The sequence below is a fragment of the Trichomonas vaginalis genome, chromosome II (assembly GCF_026262505.1).
Source record: "Trichomonas vaginalis G3 chromosome II, whole genome shotgun sequence".
NCBI lineage: Eukaryota > Parabasalia > Trichomonadida > Trichomonadidae > Trichomonas > Trichomonas vaginalis.
In genome coordinates, this window is record NC_067204.1 from 8764665 (window position 1) to 8784154 (window position 19490).

A 19490-nucleotide genomic window follows, 5' to 3' on the forward strand; every position below is an offset into this window, starting at 1 on the left:
AGCCATTGTTAATATAAACAAAAATAAGGCGAACCGCTATTGAACCTTTGCAAATATGATTTCAAAATTACAGTATTGTTAATATAGACTCAAAGTTAGAGAAAATGTGAAAAAGTTATCAATGTAATAGAATGAAAATCTTTTATTATAAAATGATATTATAATCCGAACTTCATGGTTGTTCGATATTAGTAATATTTATCATAAAGCATGCACTACTGGATTATTCATATAAAATCTATTTTTATTTGATGGCGTACAGACCTCCGATTCTGGATGCCTTCAATGCCCCTTTGACAATCATAATTATCATCATACTTTGCATAATATATTACTATTTAAACAGCCGAAATGTTCCAATCGAAAACGTAGCAAGTAATTCACAATTAATTTTAGATCGAAAACAATATTGGAGAACAGTAACTGCTAGCTTTTCTCATTATTCTTTTCTTCACCTAGTAATGAATATTGGAAGCTTTTATACAATAGGAGGAATAGAAAAATATTTAAAAATTTCACAATACTTTAAATATATTGTAATTCTTACAATTCTTCCTCCAATAATCGACTCATTAATAAGAAAACACTTCGATATCAATCCAGAAATAAATGGAGTTGGATTTTCATGTGTTTTATTTGGATTTGAAACAATCATCGCTAGTTACTCGTCACAGATAAATGTATTCGGTTATCAGATTCCAATTTCATTCATGCCGATTTTCAGTTGCATTGTAATTTCTATTTTAGTTCCAAACGCCAGTTTCATTGGGCATATATCTGGCATAATAATTGGATATTTAATCACATGGCACGTTTTTGATTGGATTACAACTCAATTTTTCTGGAATATTTTACCATGGATTGTTATTTTGATGCTTCTTAATTATAAACGTAGCTTTCCAGATAGATTTAAGTTCTTTTCAATGTCTAAAACTCCTCCAACTACAACCCAAAATGGAAATCTTGTCCAAACTCCATAAACTAGTACACTGCAACTTACTTCCTATTAGAATTACTACACAATTGATTTCATTGGTTTAATTTTTTAATTTAAATTTAAATGGCAAAATAATTAAGGTAAATCAGTTCACATTGATAACAATTGGTCATAAGTTTGCTTTTATGTATTAAATTATTGTACTTTTTTCTGTTTTATTACTAAAAATGTTTTATTATACATTACGTTAGTTATATTTTTCTCTGTTCATATATATATTAATCCGTTGATAATTGAAAGCGTTAAATCGTCAAGGAAAAAATCATTCAAAATGGCAAGATAAAAAATTTAAGTGGTTACATTAATATTTATTAATCTATTCTTAACATTTCATTACCTAAAAGTAAAGTAACTATCTATTTTATGAATGATTATGAAGAATGAACAAATTATAAGAAGCATAATTCCATGAAAGCTTCGTCTTGTGGGAATTCAATGCCCTTTAATAAATCTGGGAAACTTATACTATGATGATCGTCTTTTGGCTGAATTTGTTCTTCTGCCTGATTTTCATTTTCTTTCTTTGCCATTTCACCTTCAACACGGAATTTTATGAATCTGTGCCATCTGTTTTTGATGTTATTGATGTTTCTTCCTTCAAAGAAATTGGAAATTTGTGTCCAATGAGATCCAATTTCAGATTGAAGCTTAATCAACAATTGATCTTCTTCTGCGGTCCAAGGTTCTTGTTTATTTGCCTCTTTTAAGTAGATATTGTACCTATCTTTACATTGTCTTGCTGTGAAATTTGTCATTTTCTCTGCTACCTTCTTCCAGTTATGTGTACCAATAGACTTGATAATAGAAAGAAGTTTCTCATCATTCTTCTTGGTGAATGTCTTGCGAAGGCTCTGGCTCATTCAGAAAATGAACAAATATTAAGGGTGCACACGAGAGGATCATGTAAACTTCAGAATTTAGAACCTTATTTTTAGGCATTATCTTGGCTATCTATTTAGGCTCGAAAAGCAAAAAATATCAAAAAATACAACTTGACTCCATTATGACCCTTTCATGGAGGTAGTTTTTATCCGCTAGTATTTTCCCTTTGAATCTCTTTACAATTCGAAATCAAATTCAAATCTCAGTAGAAGAAAGGAAGAATCGACTTACTACGGTTGTAATACGAATAAATACATATATTTAATTATTTTTATTTACATAATAATTGTTTGAAGCTCATATTCCATCAAATTTTTAAATAAAAACATTAAAATGTTGAAAATGTTCATATATTTTAATAGGGTTTTGGCACTTTATTGAGGAATTACTACATACATAGTCGAACTGAACTTGATATTTTGAAATTTAAATTATTTATCAAAATTAAAATTTAACTTGAAATTTATAATTATTTAGTCATATTTTGCATAATTCTAAGTAGATTTTGTAAAAAATCAAGAAAGAAAAATTTTAACGTGCTTTATTTTTTCTTTTTTATAATAATACAAGGTCAGGTGAGTGGGGCTTCCAGGCGCGTTGCGCCCTCTAGCCCCGAAGATGTTTAGTATAAATGAAGTTTTTATTCGGAAAATTGTTAGTCTTCTGGTGTGAATTCGGAGGACTCTTCTTGGATAGAGTCTTGTATTTCCTCCTCCTCTTCTTCCTCCTCCATTGCTTCTGGGAAGAAGCCTTCTTCTGGGTCGAAAACATTATATAATGTGTAATTGAATGACACATTATATCTTTCTTTGAGTTCGCTCCTGACAAAGAACTTAGTTCCAGGAATACAGAAGACTTCTGTGCGTTGGAAAAGCTGATGTCCTGGAACGAATTTGGCAATTAGAGACTTCTTTTTTCCGAATTGTTCAGGAGTTTTCATGACGACAGTAACAACATCTCCATCTGCGAGGTCTTGTTGTTGTTCGGAAAGGTAAAGAGCAATGATATGAATGGTTGCTGCGTTGAATTCGAGAAAGTCGAATTCAAATTGTGTTGTCGTATAACATTCAAACCATTTTGTACAGTTGTCTCCGAACTCGTCAACGTATTCATCTTCGTCATATCCGTAACTAAAGACTTGGAATTCGGCAATTCTCTTGTCGAATGACCGTTGGATGTAACGAGGAAGATTTTGACGAACTTGGTATAAAGTTCTCAACATTATAAGCTTAATAAATGTTGGAAAATACTGAACTAAGACATCGCTAAGCTCAATTGGACTTGGAATTGTCTTAGTAAGTTCAATTGAACTAGTAATTGCTTTGTTCAGAACTTCACAGAACTGAGTATTGTATGTAGCGTCTGGTTGTGTGTTTTCTTCGGCGTCTTTGAGATATTTAGAGCAAATTTGTTGAAGAATTTCTCTTAATTCGCTGTTAGACTTTTTGGTGGTTATTCTAACCGCTGTGCCAGTTCTTGGAGGTTGTGGGCTTTGGCTTTGGTTAGCGGTTGAGAATTGTTAATGTTTGAATTGTGGTTAACAGCGTTGGCTTCCATTAGATAAAAATGAACTGACCAAAAAAGACAGATATTTAAATATTTGAGATGAACCGTTTTCGTCAACGGTAACACCCTCTATTTTTATTTTATTTAATAGTTACCGTTGGAAAAACGGTTTATCTCAAATATTGAATGAACTATAAACGTTTTTTGTTTTCTATATATACTTTTTTGTCCAACGGTAAAACTTTTTACACAACGGTTTTTGAGAGTCGTCGCCGTTGACTTTTTTGTAGAGCACTCAAAATAGTATAACTTTGTCCGGACAAGTAAGGGTCTATCGTCGCTACAGGAAAGTTACAGGCGTTCCAAGGAAGTATACTTTGAGAAGCCTTTTCTCCTTATAGAATGAGATAAGACGGTTATTTTACAAAACTGACAACACTTTGACCGAGTAGTTTTTTGTGCTGAACAAAAAGTGTCATATAAACATCTGTCAAAAACCGCTTTTTAACTTCACTTAAAATGCCACGTAAGCTACGTAAGAATATACGTAAGAGGAAGGGAGCATTGAAACATCCAATAGTAAAACTGACACCACAACAACAGTTGCAACAACAAATTATGAATGACCCCACTATGTTGCAACAAATGTCAAGCAACCCTATGCTTTAAACCGAGTTATTGGTGCACAGAGTGGAGGTTTAAGAGCGGCACTTTTAGCGAAAATGGCAGGCTATGGTGGAGCTGCAGACGGAACAGCTCATAACCCTCAAAGTCAAATGAATTTGAGTTCACTCAAAAATCAAATAACAGATGTCAAAAAGTCAAACATAGACATACAGAAACAAATAAGTGAAAACGAAAAGAAACTAGAATATGACAGACAGACAAAAGAAACTAATGAGTTAAACGTAGAAAAAAGAAGAAAGAAGAACAACTGAAAGAACTAAGTACAGAGGAATATGCGAAAAAAGTGTCAAAAAGCAGCAGAAGTAGCAAAAATGGAACAAGATGTTATAAATATGAAAAAACATACTACTCAATATAAAGTACTGAAAGATGAAGAGATAAAACAAAAAGCCATGAAGACATATATGGATAGCGATGAGTATAAAAGAAGTTGAAGCAAATGTAAAGGCAGAAAAACTTTTACAGTTGCAAAACCAAACCGTACAGTATGAAAACTTAGCACAAGAAAGTAAAAATAACGACGCAGCCATGCAAAAGGCAATGAAAAGCGCAGAATATATAAAAGCTAATAATGACTGGTTAGATGCCCAAGCCAACGCTAAAGCAGCCCAACTTATAGGGTCAATAAGGACAAAAATACAAGCGGATGAAGACAGTTCAAATGAAGCTTTAATGAATGCTGGCTTTAAGAATGCCTTCGAAGCTCTTCATAGTAAGGTGAAACTAGTGAACGACTTCTCATCTGGAAAGAAACTGAAGTCTGAAGGTTTCGACAAAGAGTTAAGAGAAGTAGCACAAAATATGACGAAAATAACAGATGCAGCAACGAGACAGGCAGTTCAAAGTGCCTATGACGCCGTTAGAGCAACTGTTGTGGAAAGTCAAGAAAAGAGTTACAACAGACCAAAACAGACCTAGTAAATGCTTTCTTAAGAACGAAAAGTCAGGTAGGACATTATGCTGCAGATGGAACATATGTGCCAGCTGGTGGAACTTATATACCACCAAACCCTCCAAGAGAAGCACCTGCACCAGGACTACCTAAAACATTTACATCGTCACATGGACACAGACACAGGCATGCACCAAAACCAACACAACAACCAACAGTTCAAAATCCAGCACCACAACAACAACCAAAACCAACAGTTCAAAACCCTGCACAACAACCAACAGTTCAAAACCCTGCACAACAACAACCACAAACAGAGCAAGGACATAAAAGAAGTAGAGAAAAAGGAAACCAAGAATTCTTAAAAATGCTTAAGGAAGATTATGGTTACCCAGATACTCTTGACTTTAGTGACAGATATAAAGAAGCTATTAGAAAGTTCAAGGAAGGAAATACTGACCCAAACCTATTTAGCTTTATGGTTCAGCATCAAATCGGATATAATCTCAAACCTGGAAAATACAAGCTCGCTAAGGGATATGATTTAATAGCATATCATCCAAATGACATGAATGAATTTACTCCGAGATATTTGATGTCAGAGCTAAATGATAATTCAACTCTCTTCATGAAACGCGTAAAAAATAGAGACGGAACGAAAGAAGAAAGGTTTATGAGTCCGGATGACTTAGATAGGGAACTTGTTAAAAACGGTCTCGGAATATATGAAATGCCACCAGATGAGGTACAAGAAACTCCACAGGAAGAAGTTCAGATACAACCAGACATGGAAGAAATAGTTCAGCAACAACAGCTAGAAGAGCCTGAAGGAAACGAACAAGTCCCTCCTTTGGAAACTAACTTCACAGAACTAGATGAAGATTTGGAACAGCCGAAAAATCTTGACCCTCAACAAGAGTATGAGGTGAATATGGAATCTTTCCAAGAGTCTAAGAAAAATTCGGCTGACATAGTAGAAGAATATCGAAAAATGTTCACCGACATACAAAAGACTCCAACATCAGATGAAAATATTCAGCAAAGAATGGAAGTACTGAAAGAAAATGTACGCAAATACAATAATCCTTTTTACTTACGACCATATAACGTTCAATCTTTGGCTGAACTCGGTGAAAATAAAAGGTTAAATTTCAACAAAACATATAGAAATGAAACATTGTTTAAAGTTCATTCAGAACCTAACCAATATGGAAACAAACCTACTTTTGTTTCTGCAGACTATGGAACTACAATGAATGGGGTCATAAAGCTAATCCGGATAGGTGGTTCATAAACTTACAACCTCAATTCCAAGAAGTTGTAGACGCAATGGAAGTGAATGGTGAACCAGATATAACGGGTATTTTCAGCGCGGCTTTAATGCCATTGAAAGATATGAAAGATGCAGATATTTTGGACCAGTATGAAATGAACATGGCTGAGGGAAATATAACACCTGACGTTCTAGAACATTTATCTCAAAGAACTACACAGAACCATAGAGATGGTATATTTGGTGAAGAGTTTAGAAAGAAAGTTAGGGAGAGAGAAGGAAGAGAACCTATTGTACATGACCTTGCAAACGAAAGTTTGCAAAATGTCATAAAAACTTACTTTGCAGACAATGAAATGAGAAGGGATGAATATTTAAGAAAACTCAAATGGACAGTACAAATGAAATGTTAGTATTGAAAAACATGTTCCTTGACAAAATAAAACCAACTACAGAAATAAATGACGCAAGACTGAAACGTTGGGTAAAAGCTTTCCCATTCACAAAAGATATTATTGGTAACATGGAAAGAAAAGAATGGCTACAAAAACATATATTTGGAAACGAGCTTATTCCATATGGACAAGCTCTGTTGAAGAGCTTGAACCGGAAACTCAGGAAAGAGTCATGCAAACAATAAGCGAAGACTCAAATACAAACTATGACAAAATCTTTCTAGGATATAGGTTACCTGAGATGGGCGACCAGAGCCCAAAGGCAAAAAGGACATGGGAAATTTACAACATACTAGGTGAACATGAGGCAAAGATGCAACGACTTGAAGCAGAGGGCAAGTTACCAAAAGCGACACAAAGAAGAAGAGAAGAGTAGAACAAAGTGAAAGTAGTGAAGAAGTAACTTCATCTAGTGAAAGTAGTGGCAATGAAGGAAAAAGAAGAGTTAAAAACTCAGTCAGGAAGAAAGTAAAAGCTTGGTCCGAGTGGGTTCTATTATGATATATAAATCCAACTATTCTATATTTTTACCCATATGAAATGTACGCCGCTCAGAATATAACGCCAACAGTTTTGGATGCCATGAACGGAAATGTTTCCGAATGGTATAACGAATGCGACAATGCATTAGAAGGTCAGAAATAGTTCCTGGAATTACGAATATACAACTGCTGTTTCTTATGGAAACGTAGGTGAGTTTGGAGAAGGTTCTTCAACAACAGTAGATATTGCTTGCGACGGGTTTCATATTATTTCTATTGACAACTCATTCTTATACGTGGAACAAGACATTGAAATAAAACTTCTGCAAGTTGTCTGACAAGAAAGGTTGCAATGGAATTTTCTATGTCGGATACCAATATGCTCCAGAAGTTTTCATGGGATATAAGATATATTCTAACTCTGACTTAGTTCAAACAGTAACATGGGCAAACTATGAATGGTTTGCTTTGAGAAACTCAGTACAACCACAAGCTAGAGAACAAACAGACCAGTATGCAACTATTGAGAAAATAAGAAGACTTGACCCTAACGTTCCAGGAGTTTATGTAGTTAGTATCTCTAAGTTGCGTACTGTGGCACTGCGCGCCTCCGTACACCACTTAGCGGTTTTGACACTTTACGAAACCGGTAACGTATATTTTACAACTCAACCATAACACCAACTTAACCTTAAATATTACAAAACCGTCTGACACATAAACGACTTCACTAATGACTTCACTAACGACTTCACTAACAAATTCACTACCGTCCTCACTAAATAAAAAATAACCTTATTTTTATTTTTTTTAATTTTTTATTTCATTACAAAGACATGTCTGACTACATTTACTATGACTCTTTCCCAGAACGTTTCCGTGAACTATTCAAAACTCAAGTAAAACTGAGAAACATGCATTTTAACAAAGACAGACCCATTGACGATGAAAGAAACCCTGAATATATTATAATACCTTATGATGCTAAATTTATTGCATACATTCCTTATGGACGTAGAGGAACGAAAACTATTTCAACAATGACGAAAAATTATTTCTGGAGCGATGAAGAAAATTGCCCTATCTACATAAATGCATACTTAAATAAAGCTACATATTGTACAAAAGAAGGTTGGACTGGATTTGAGCTCTACATATACGACGACGATGGAAACAGACGTTGTGTATACCCATACGATAATATGTACCATTGTTTTCATCAAGCATTAAACGAATACATAGTCAGTAAGGGTCTCATTCCTGTTGAGTAGATATGCTTTATTTTTGTTCCCACATTTATATAAAATAATAATATCACCACCCTCACACGTATGAAAACATAGCACAAAATAAATTTAGGTGAAGTGGTGAAATCTCACCTCTTTTTTCCACCCGGTTTTTCACCCTGTTGAATTCATTGCTTTATAACTCTCTCTTCTCCAACTCTTCTAACTTCTTCTTAAGTTCAGCAATGTTGTCCTCATGAAGTTTAATCTTTCTCAAAATTCCTTCTTTATCTAATGGTTGCTTTATCTTTCTAAACTGAACTCTACCATCCTTCATAGTATGAATGTAAAAACCTTCTGGAAGTTCCTGATTTAATGTATTACAAAAACTTTTGTTTCATTGCTTCAGTGACTTTATTTGTCATTTCAATCAAATAAAAATTTTAATATTAAATAAAAATAACGTTATTTTTTAGTAAGGAAACGCAGGAGTTTTACGATTTATTTGAGGAGTAGGTTCTGGTTTAAATGTTGGAGTCGGTTTAGGATTGACTTTTGAACAGGAGTTTGTACTTCCATAGGTTCAGGAGTCATTGAAGGTTTTGCTTGTGAAGGCGTTGGTTTTGGCGAAGGTGTTGGAAGTTTGTTTAACTTCAGCTACTTCAGTATTATTTACAACATTTGCTTTATTTCTTTTCAACATCATAAACTCCTGCTGTAGCTAGCAAACCTAGTGGAGACCATATCTTATATAAGGACTTGACCAAATGCTATTTTTGACAGGAGCTGGTGGAACACCTAACCTTGGTGAGACTGCTCTTTGCATTGTGCAGCTCGTAAGAATACAATAGGTGCTCCATAATCGTTTTGGTAAAGTTTGTTTCATAGATGGTGAAGGTTCACGAGAGCTTGATGAAGAACTCATTTATAAGCTTTAAAAATAAACGTTCATCCTTTATTCCTCACTGTCGTCCGTAGCTAAGTTATAGTCATCTAATCTTATTATGGGGATGCCATTAGCACGCACCTGAATGGCAAAGCAACATCCCTCATAAATCCAATAAGTGGCTTTGGTACATTTTCAGTTGCTAGTTCAATAGGTCCTTTAACAGACAATTTGTATGTTATTGGAGCAGTAGATGTTTGACCTTGCTGGAAGCAAAAGTCCACTTCTGTTGGAAAACCACATAAGAAATGTGTGTTGTCATAGCTATCCCATTTATGTTCCACACTACCATCATCCACCAATGACCTCATAACATCTTCATTAAATCCTATCATATCATTGTTTGTATTGCAAGCGTTCGCAACCATTTCATAAAATACAGGTCCATATGTTTTTTCAGGTTCTGCAGGCATATTTCCATAAGCTCCCATGGAAAGCTGAAGATATTTAAACTTAGGGTTCTCAAAATTAACATAATAGTTGTCTTTCTTTCTAAATAGTGCCCAAATACTTTTAACATTAATAGGCGTATAAGCTGCTGTAAATGTTGCACTTGAACTATCTGTATTCTTTGAGAATGAACCGTCCATAGGAATCCAATCCATAACTTTAACAGGAAAACATAAAGCCTCGTTTGTATAATGTTCTACAAGTTCTGTATAAATGTTAGGGTCTAAAGAGAATGACTTTGGATGAATGAAACATTCATTAAAATCCATCTTTGTTCGAAATAGTTGCTGGGTTACAGTTGTAATAGTAACTGTTCCACTAGCTTCTACTGACTTCGTTATCATAGTGAATGGTTCATTCCATGGAACAAATTTATTTGTCGGTGGATTTGAATCTGAAGCAAATGCAACTTTAAGAGTTGGATTGAAAGCAATGATATCATTTACAGATATAGATGTGCATTGTAAGGCGTCGCTACTGAACTTTACTTTAAGCTGAATGTTTCCTGCAAAAGCTGGAATAAATCGAATAGCTTCTAGTGGAAGGAATCTTCTAACAGGAATTCTTAAACGAAGCTTAAAATCAAATGATTTTCCTGCTGTAATTGGACCACTAACAATTTGTCCTGTTCTGCATGTTCCCGAATGACTCCATACATCTTCATGTCGAGTCTTTGAGAAAACATCTACTTTCTTTATTTGTTCGGTAGTTTGTGAGTTTGAAGTTATATATGCTTCTTCTCTTGCGTTGTCTTGAGAATATACGATACGACCATTTGCAAGGATTTGATATCCAGCAACTGCATAGAAAGCGTCATCGAAACCAATCCAAAATCCTGGTGGGTTTGTTTTATTGGAACCTGAACCAATTTCTTTATCTACAATAAATTGACCTTCCATTTTATACGTAATGAATGTATTGTAAAGGTCCAACATATTTTCACCAGGAGGTGAGAGATTGAATGTTACCCATGTGTTATCTTTAGCAGTTCCAGGTTGTGATGGAATCTTTGCGTCAGAATATTTTCTATTAGTGTCACCAATTTGAACTGCATTGTCTATGATATCGAAATATGAGCGAATCTGATGAATATGCTCTGCTGGAGTAAATTCGTTTAACTGTTCGTTCTGCATGTATTTACTTCAGATAAAAATATCTATTTACTTCATTATTCTCACTCTTCTTCTTGGCATTCGTGGTGGAAGTTGTTTCTTGACATTTTCAATGAACTGTACATTCTCTTTTGTCTCAACTTCTTTCACTGGCGGGTCAGGATTCTTTGACTCGGTTTGTTTTTCAATGAAATTCACGAACTTTGCAATAAGCTCTTGGTTCGTTATTGAAAGTACATCTGGCTTCTTTTCTTCTGGTTCTATTGACTTTTCAGTTTGAATAGAAGGCTTAACATGGGCTTCGCCCTCGGTGCCATGCACCTTAATACTGTCGCTTTCTGCATTCGCTAATGGAACCTTTCTTTTTCTTACGTATATTTTACCATCTTTACTCTGACTTACGTAATAGAAAGGATGTTGTATTCCTCTTGCGTCATTTAATATAATAGACTCTCGCTCTGATTTTGACAAGCTCATTTTACATCGGTTAAAGTTTTAATTTTGTTTTTTATCTGCAGTCAAATGACTCAGACAAGCCCTACGGACAAGACCCAAGGGGTCATAGATGTTGAAGCATTGAAGAAAGAAATTCGTGAGCAAATTTTATCCGAACTGAAGGAACAAAAACAAGAACAAAAGCCAGAGAGACCAAAGAGAAAACTTAGTGAAAAACAACTTGCTGCATTAGCTGCTGGAAGACAAAAGAACCCAAGACTACTGGCGAAGAAAGCTAGAGAAGAAGCTGAAGCAAAAGCTAGAGAAGAAGCTGAAGCAAAAGCTAGAGAAGAAGCTGAAGCAAAGAAAGAGTAAATGTGTTATTTTTATCGGAACTAAATGTATAGACAAATACCTTTATCTGTTGCGTTCAGTAGTGAAAACCCTGACGTCAAAATAAAGGGGAACAGAGTAACGTTTAAGTTTCCAACAGTCTGGATTGTGAACATAAATGAAGAGAAGTACATTGGCATAACATCTATGTATATAACACGTGCTTTCAGAAAGGTTGACTTTATACTTCAAGTCGAGATAGAAAATGACGAACAGTCTTTAAGCGCCCAAAACATTCACATATACAAATACTTCAATGGCAGTACGACGTTAGAAGACTGTATAATTACATTTTACGAAAATTTTCAAAAGAAGTTTAACATTGAAGTACAAACTTTACAGCCTTTACGTGATTTTCTTGCAGAACTGAAAGAAGAAGGAATTGTAGAAAGATTAATAGCTTTTCATTACGAGTTTGTACCAAATGAAGATGGAACACATGACTGTCAATTCATTGTATTCTCACCATTCAATGAAGTAGCTAAAAAGAAAGAAAATCCATTACGTATAAGATTTCAAATCTCTGAACCAAGTGATGATTTCAAAAATGTTTTCAATTATGATGCAATGCTTCCGAGGAAAAATGATTTTTCCGAAATTAGATTTCCAGGTATTTGGGATAGAAAGCAAGCTATATTATATTCAAACTTAAGTAAGGGAGTTGAAAATGAGTTCATTGGTCATACAAGAACTTCACCACTTCCTAACCCTAAATACTATAAATTAACTGGCTTCAATCGTGAGTTTTGGATAGACATGTTCTCCACTCATGACCATAACTGCCCAATGTTCTTACCTCCAGATGGGAAAGATTGTCTCTACATTGAAGCACAACTCTTAAACTCTACCATCGCAGTATTGTAAAATCTACGCTAGTTTTATTTTTTTCTGAAAATTTTATTTGAGTGAAAGGCATGGAAGGTGAAGGACATTGGCAAACACTCGAACATGACAATGACTATGAAATTAACACAGAATATCCACACAATATTAGGAAAAAATCTACAGGAAAAATTGTGAGTGAATGGATGAGCGATGGATATTATAGGTTATGTTTAAACGGTCAAAAATACTTCAAGCACAAACTTATAGCAGAACAATTCATACTTAACCCAGACAACTTACCTCAAGTAGACCATATAAATCATATACGAACAGACAATAGAATAGAAAATTTAAGATATGTAACATCACAACAAAACAATAAAAACAGATGTAAAGCAAATGGTATAAATTATAACTATGTAGATGAAATTGGTGAAAACTCCATTTAAGTTAAAACATATGGAAAACATGAGTTCGATGATTTATACTATGACCCAGAACAAGACCTCTTCTATTTCTTTAATGGAATTCGCTATAGAGAGCTTCATGTAATGGAAAACAATAAATGTGGAACTCTGTATGTAAATGCATGGACTGTAAAAGGAAAACTTACAAAAATTTCATACAGTGCATTCAAACGTCAATATAATCTTATATGACCTCACTGCTGACAAAAATAAATGACCTCATTATTTTTCTCATTCATGTTCTCATAACTTAAGCTTTCTTATGAATGAAGTCTTAGTCTGAATAGAAAAGTTAAACTTTTCAGCAAAGCAAGGACTAGCAGACTTACATAAGTCAAATCCAATCTCTTGACCATCATGAAGTGCTTTGTAAAGTTTCATTAAACTGAACTCAGAGTCTTTGTCATATGTTCCAACAGGTATGTGAATGTTCTTATCTTCATTGTAATAGCATTGTATAGCTTCAGGAAACATTTCATTTGCTGTTAAAGCAAGAACGTCTTGTTTTACACCTTTACAACGTGCATGGAATGCAACTTCATTTAAATCGTTAATGAGTAAGTCTATGTAGGTCTTCTTTCCACAAAATATTGACTTGTATGCTAAACTTTGTTTTCCAGGTGTTATTTCTGCGAAGTCAGAATGAAATTGACCAAGTTCTTTCCTATAAGTTCGCGACCGTATCTCTTCTTAAACTCTGCTGCAAGCTTTGGTATGTCTTCATTGAAAAATATGCATGCTATCACAGTCCTGGTAAAATATTTGAAGTCCCATATCTTCAAGCAGTACAATACTTCGTTCATTATTCTCTTCGACATTGACAGAATATTAACACCAAGTGTACAGAAGTTAAAGTGTCTGCAAATACTTTTCGTTAGCTTGAAAATAGTTTTATCTGAACCATCCAAACCTTCGAACTTCACTATATGGTTGTAGTTTTGATGGCATATCTTATAGCATCTTTGTCATTTACTATGGTTATTTTTGACTCAATAGGAGATAGAATAGTTTTGCCATAAATACTGTTCAGAATGAGCTTTATATTTTCTGCAAAGGATTTCCTTCTTTCTTATACTTTAACCTTAACTCAAACAACTTCTTTACTTCATCTCTTATTTCTAATATCTCTGTTTCCATCGTAATAGTATCCTTGCAAACTTCACATTTGACACCTTGATATTTTATGAGGTCTTGTAATGTTATTGGTCAACATACATTAAACAGCAAGTGTTTGAACTTCTGGGAACGTTAAGTTCTGGATTTAGTTCAGGGTCACAAACTATTAAAGGAAAGTGTCTATGTATTCCAATCTCTGTTATCTTAATGAGAACAAAGAAGCCAGACATAAACTTTTCACCAATGGGTTCCTTTTGGTCGTCATCGAATAAATGTTCATGAGATACTCTGTGCTTAATTTCTTTCTTCATAACCTTTGGAATACCTTCTAAAGTATAAAGTCTTGCTATAGCTGATGATATAATGAAACAGCGTCGAAATCAGCAATGAGTTTCTTTTCGCTCTTTTGTTATGTTATCTGACAGCATACATCTTCCACCTTGAATACAGGTGAAATAAATTCTCTTGGTTTATTTGAGAGGTCATATAAATTTCCATTCGGGAAGTACACTCTGTTCTCAAACAATTTGTTAGCAATAGAACAAATACTAACGTAGTCATAAACGTTTAAATCAAATTCTTTTAATATCATTGCGGAACTTAACAAAACCTTCTCTTAAAATTCTTACATCTTGTTTGCAATAGAATGTACTATACTTTTCTAAGTCGAAGTGGTTTTCATCTATTCTGCAACCTTTGATGGAATCTATGTTTTTCATGAACGTATCCGCATCCTGGATAAACTTACACGCTTCAGAAATGACACCAGTTCTGTTGTCATTTGCTAATAAAGAGCTTGAATAATATTGATACGGAAATACTTCCTTTTCACCACACTGCAAATGAAAATTTCAGGAAATAGTTTAAGCTTCTTATTTATAACAGTGTATGAATCTTTAATAATGATTGCTTTACCTTTATATATTCCCGTTATCTGCATTGTTCGTGAACCTTTAATGATGGAGTTCCTTTCACTGTCATGTGTCTTAAGATGAAGTTTATATCAAAACTGAGGTTATGGAAATATATTAAACTCTTGTCAGGAAGTCGTTCCAAAAATTCTGTTGCACAGTTCTGACCCCAAATGCTTTCACTCACTGAACCATCTTCACTGTCGTAACATATGTTAAAGCTTTATGAACCATCGGTACTGACTCAAAGTCAGCAAAGGAAAACGTGCTCAGGAATGAACTTGCACTTATTTTTATTTACTTCTTTTGACTCGGCTTTCTTCTTCAGTTGTACACAATACTTTGGAGCATATGAAATCTTTAAATGGTGCAAGGTTCTGTTTATATAAGTCAGTCGTATATGTGAAAAGTTTCCATAAGAAATAGGTTCGAAATATTTGCACTCCACAATGTTTTCATAACATCCATAACGGTGTTGTTCTATCATAACGAACTACATATTTGTTTTCTCTCTTTGTATAAATCTTCATCTGTTTCTCAATGTTCATTCCACCACAATCTTGAGAATTTCTTTATAATTTAATGATAAAATATGTTGTCATTGGTAATCTTTCATTTAGCATGTAATGGTCTTCAACAAGAAGTAAGTCATAGTTCGAACAGTTTCACATTCTTTTGGTATGTATCTCTTTATTTCATTATGTCTTGAGTCATTGAAGTAACCAATGGTAACATTAAATGCTATACCTGTTGCGTCAGAAATTTCTTGTACTTTACTTTGAGGAAAGTCTCTAACACGAATGACTTCTCTCATGTGGTCAATAGTTTCTTCATTTACTCCAGCCTGAATGCAAAGCATAAACGAAGCAGTTATCTTCTGTCATAAGTGTTGCAGTTCTTTTGTTCAGTTCATTGAAGATTTGGTAGCGTTCAAGATTTATAGTAATGTGCAAAGATACTTCCAGAACTGACCGCTTCTCTTCTTATAAAACTTCTTTCACCATTATCTTTCCAAAAGCTTTCTATAAGTGCTGGGTTTCCTGTTTGCTTAAGAGCTTCCAAAATGGCTTTCTGGTCATTTGTCAGTGTGCTTTCATCTCTATAGGGTCTCTTTTTTGGCTTGCCTTTCTTTACATCTGACATCGTTAAGCCTTCATATTCTGTTAAATCATACATCTTTATTTCAGTAAGATTCTTTATGTTTGTCAAGAAGAAGTCATAGTGCATTTCAACAATACCTGCAGCATTTGCTTCTATCTCTGATATAAAGTTCTCCTTCAAGAGCTGATGTAGTAATGTTCCAATATTATTGAGGTTTAACGTAGAACATTCATACTTTCCACCAAGTTTATAACATACCATCCATCTTTGTTGTGAGTTTATTTTAATCTTCTCTAAGAGTCTCATGAAAACCTTACCGAAATGTTTGTGTAAGTAGTCTCTGTTTGGTTCATCTAAAGCTTCGATGTTAAAGTCAATGAGTCTATTGCCTGTCTTAACATTCCTCTTCCTATTCTCTTCATCTTTCTTTAACCATCTCTCACCTTCTTTTGGTTTGTCGTCAATGGAACGAATGACATCGTTAGCTTTGCGAACTTGTTCTATAGCGCTCTTAAACATCTCTCTTCTCTGTTGTTTCAGTGTGTCGTCTCTCTTCTTGTTTCACCAACGTTTTGCATTGTTATGTCAAAACATTTCTCTTTCTTACTTCATGAGGTACTGAACGTCTATGATATAAGTCAATAGCAACGTCATTTAAAGGAAATGCTCTTGCATGGACTTCGTCCTCGCCGCGTTGCGGCTTTATGAACTCATGAATTCTATCATAACTTATTGCACCATTATAGTCATTGAGGATGTCAGCGAGTGCTTTTTGTTTGTTGCGTAATGCTTTGCTACTTCTATGTTAGCTTCTGTAAGAAGTTGTTTTATTTCCGAGTGTTCGAACTTAGACAACTTCCGATACATCTTTAGTAGGAAATAAAAAAAATATTTTTTGAAAAATTAGATTAGATTTTTTTTAAGTTATTTTTCAAATAATTTAATATTTTTATTTTAATGAAACACATGCAAGATTGCAAGTTCTTTTCATACAATGCTCTCGCTACTGCCATCAAGAATGAGTTCAATAATGCTTCAAATGTTAATGTTATCTTTAACAAGAAGTTTGTGAAAGAATCTAAGTTTGGTCAGTATGTCAGACCATTAGCTATCGTCATTGACCGCAAACGTTATACTTCACACGAGTTAGCAGTAGTTTTGAAACAAAAGAGTTTCTTCGTGAATGTCAAAGATACTCATTATACTGTCATAAAGAACTCTAACGTTGACTTCTTCAGTATTGCTTTAAATCTTTCCGAACAGAAAGAATATAAGAAAGGTGAAACAAATGTGAAATATTATCCTTCATCTCTGAAGACAATAACGAACAAAGATGTTATACAGAAATTCTTACCAAAGGTTGAAGAAGCTTCTATTGACATTGACGAAGGAAGTGAAATGGTTGAAGAAATTGACCCTGAAGCTTTATAAGAAAATTTATTTTTGAATAACTGATGGTGACACTGAAAACATTCGTGAAAAAATTAATGAAATCATTAACGTAAACATTAACGATAAAATTTATTTCCAGGACTGTTGTCTAAATGTCATGTTGTCATCATTTTTCAGTTGCGATGGAATATATCTAACCCTCCCGTTAACTAATAAACTTGACGATCAGACAATTCTCCCTTCGTCGATTATGTTCGACACGGAGCATTTATGGAAACAATTAAATGGTAAAAACAAAATAATGACGATCAGACAATTCTCCCTTCGTCGATTATGTTCGACACGGAGCATTTATGGAAACAATTAAATGGTAAAAACAAAATAATGACGAAGGGTTTTGTTTTTTATCGTGGTTTTCTCCACTATGGTCCTAACGTGGCACCCGACGAGATTTTTTTTCATTCTTCCTCTTTGAAGTTGTCGAAATATTCTGTTATTTTTTCCTTCAGTAATGTTAAGTCTTCTTTGAATGTAAGTATTGTACAACCTTTGATGTCATAGTGTGTTTGAGGAAGAGTATTTTTGACAATTTCCTTTATTTGTTCTCATTCGGTGTCATTGAAATCGGTAAGTTTTCACGATAGAACCAGTTTCTGTCAGATTTATATATCTTAGCTAAGTCATAAAAGCTCTTGTTGTTTCTTCTGACTAAATGCAACATAACCATATCTTTATCTTCTTCTTTCTCCAACTCTTCAGTATATATCATATACTTATAACTCTTTTCCTTTTTTTGGTACTGAACGCGGTATTCTTTTCTGTATGCTTTTGTCTTTGGATTCAATGACTTCATCTTTTGCTTGAAGTTTCTTTTCCATCTCTCCACGTTCTGCTTTATATAGTTCATCTAACATCATGAAAATATAACAAGCATAACGAGGTGAAGTCCACATTGCTACAGCGTTTACTAAAAGTCTATGAACATAATAACCTTTCAAACCAGGAGCCAAATTCTTGCGATTTTCATACGGAATCTCTTCCCTCGGTTTTTCCGAGGGAAGCAATCATATGAGGAAATTCTTCTAAAAGTTCTTTTGTCTGTTGGTTTTCAAACCAATGATATGCTTGCTTTGTAGAACGAAGAGCATTCATTATACTTTGCATTTGGTACATATCGTCTTTGACTGAACGAATGAGATGTAACTGTTTGTTATACTGTATGTACTCGTATTCTTCATTGATGGCTTCATGGACTATAACTGTTGTTGTGTTCTCTGATGTTGACATTACTGTCTTTACATACAAAATAAAAAAATAAATAAAAATAAAACTAACTTTATTTCTTCTTTATTTCTTTATTCCCGTGGAAGAAGGGTTTTGCCGTTTTTTCTCAGCCGAAATCAATGATTTTTTGATTTTTGGAATCCTTAGCGAATGAGGAATCTTTTCTCTCGTGGAAGCTTTGAACAAAAATAAATTTAGGTGAAGAGGTGAGATTTCACCTCTTTTTTCACCTGTTTTTTCACCTCTTTTTTCACCTCTTTTTTCACAAGCATTTTACATGAATTGTACGATGTATATTTGAAATCCTAAACAATTTCGTAGATTCTATTTCTTCTTTTAGTACATTGAATGTTTTAATCATGCCGAAAGTCTCTTTATATTTCTTTTTGACGTCAGACAGAAGGAAATCTTCTGCTGTTGGATAGTTTTTATTAAGAAATGTCAACATATCCATTTTATCTTCTGCTGGCTTTTCTGCTTCTTTCTTTAAGTCTGCATAGTCGTTTCGCATTCTTTCTATCTCTTTGACTGAGTAGTTATATTTCCTCATTGCTGCTTTACATTTTGAACATTGCGGCATCGTTTTTGCGTTATACATTGAAACATTACCAGCTAAAACAACTAAAGCGTCAATTGCTCTCTTCATCTCAAACATAGC

At 34.1% G+C, this 19490-nt stretch overlaps 9 protein-coding genes and 4 pseudogenes across 13 annotated transcripts, besides 2 other annotated features; 5 read left to right on the top strand and 8 right to left on the bottom strand.

Moving 5' to 3' along the window:
- Window positions 1–108: 108 nt before the first annotated feature.
- On the bottom strand, window positions 109–1874 carry TVAGG3_0509760 (RNA polymerase II transcription regulator recruiting protein; the record flags this gene model as incomplete). Its single annotated transcript, XM_001583308.2, has 1 exon — window positions 1387–1857. The coding sequence occupies one exon, from the start codon at window positions 1855–1857 to the stop codon at window positions 1387–1389; it is 471 nt and encodes a 156-aa protein (XP_001583358.1).
- Window positions 1875–1880: 6 nt separating this feature from the next.
- Window positions 1881–2447: a mobile genetic element.
- Window positions 2448–2534: 87 nt separating this feature from the next.
- On the bottom strand, window positions 2535–3101 carry TVAGG3_0509780 (uncharacterized protein; the record flags this gene model as incomplete). Its single annotated transcript, XM_001583307.1, has 1 exon — window positions 2535–3101. The coding sequence occupies one exon, from the start codon at window positions 3099–3101 to the stop codon at window positions 2535–2537; it is 567 nt and encodes a 188-aa protein (XP_001583357.1).
- A 2341-nt stretch (window positions 3102–5442) lies between these two features.
- Window positions 5443–6466, top strand: TVAGG3_0509790 (annotated as a pseudogene). Its single transcript has one exon. A coding segment is annotated over exon 1 (1024 nt).
- A 308-nt stretch (window positions 6467–6774) lies between these two features.
- TVAGG3_0509800 (protein of unknown function, DUF4106 family) lies at window positions 6775–7068 on the top strand (the record flags this gene model as incomplete). The annotated part of the gene is made up of 1 exon (XM_051236881.1): window positions 6775–7068. One exon carries the CDS (start codon window positions 6775–6777, stop codon window positions 7066–7068), a length of 294 nt encoding a protein of 97 aa, XP_051094705.1.
- Window positions 7069–7743: 675 nt separating this feature from the next.
- Window positions 7744–19490: part of a mobile genetic element that runs on past the window's edge.
- Window positions 8011–8445, top strand: TVAGG3_0509820 (uncharacterized protein; the record flags this gene model as incomplete). The annotated part of the gene is made up of 1 exon (XM_001583306.1): window positions 8011–8445. One exon carries the CDS (start codon window positions 8011–8013, stop codon window positions 8443–8445), a length of 435 nt encoding a protein of 144 aa, XP_001583356.1.
- Window positions 9638–10929, bottom strand: TVAGG3_0509830 (uncharacterized protein; the record flags this gene model as incomplete). Its single annotated transcript, XM_051236882.1, has 1 exon — window positions 9638–10929. A coding segment is annotated over one exon (1292 nt), but the record flags the coding sequence as incomplete, so codon positions are not given.
- Window positions 10957–11385, bottom strand: TVAGG3_0509840 (uncharacterized protein; the record flags this gene model as incomplete). The annotated part of the gene is made up of 1 exon (XM_051236883.1): window positions 10957–11385. One exon carries the CDS (start codon window positions 11383–11385, stop codon window positions 10957–10959), a length of 429 nt encoding a protein of 142 aa, XP_051094707.1.
- TVAGG3_0509850 (uncharacterized protein) lies at window positions 11431–11718 on the top strand (the record flags this gene model as incomplete). Its single annotated transcript, XM_051236884.1, has 1 exon — window positions 11431–11718. One exon carries the CDS (start codon window positions 11431–11433, stop codon window positions 11716–11718), a length of 288 nt encoding a protein of 95 aa, XP_051094708.1.
- TVAGG3_0509860 lies at window positions 13275–15125 on the bottom strand (annotated as a pseudogene). The gene has a single exon. A coding segment is annotated over exon 1 (1851 nt).
- Window positions 17114–17587, top strand: TVAGG3_0509870 (uncharacterized protein; the record flags this gene model as incomplete). Its single annotated transcript, XM_051236885.1, has 1 exon — window positions 17114–17587. One exon carries the CDS (start codon window positions 17114–17116, stop codon window positions 17585–17587), a length of 474 nt encoding a protein of 157 aa, XP_051094709.1.
- TVAGG3_0509880 lies at window positions 18007–18455 on the bottom strand (annotated as a pseudogene). Its single transcript has one exon. A coding segment is annotated over exon 1 (449 nt).
- Window positions 18496–18835, bottom strand: TVAGG3_0509890 (annotated as a pseudogene). The gene has a single exon. A coding segment is annotated over exon 1 (340 nt).
- On the bottom strand, window positions 19095–19487 carry TVAGG3_0509900 (organellar and viral DNA polymerase type B; the record flags this gene model as incomplete). Its single annotated transcript, XM_051236886.1, has 1 exon — window positions 19095–19487. One exon carries the CDS (start codon window positions 19485–19487, stop codon window positions 19095–19097), a length of 393 nt encoding a protein of 130 aa, XP_051094710.1.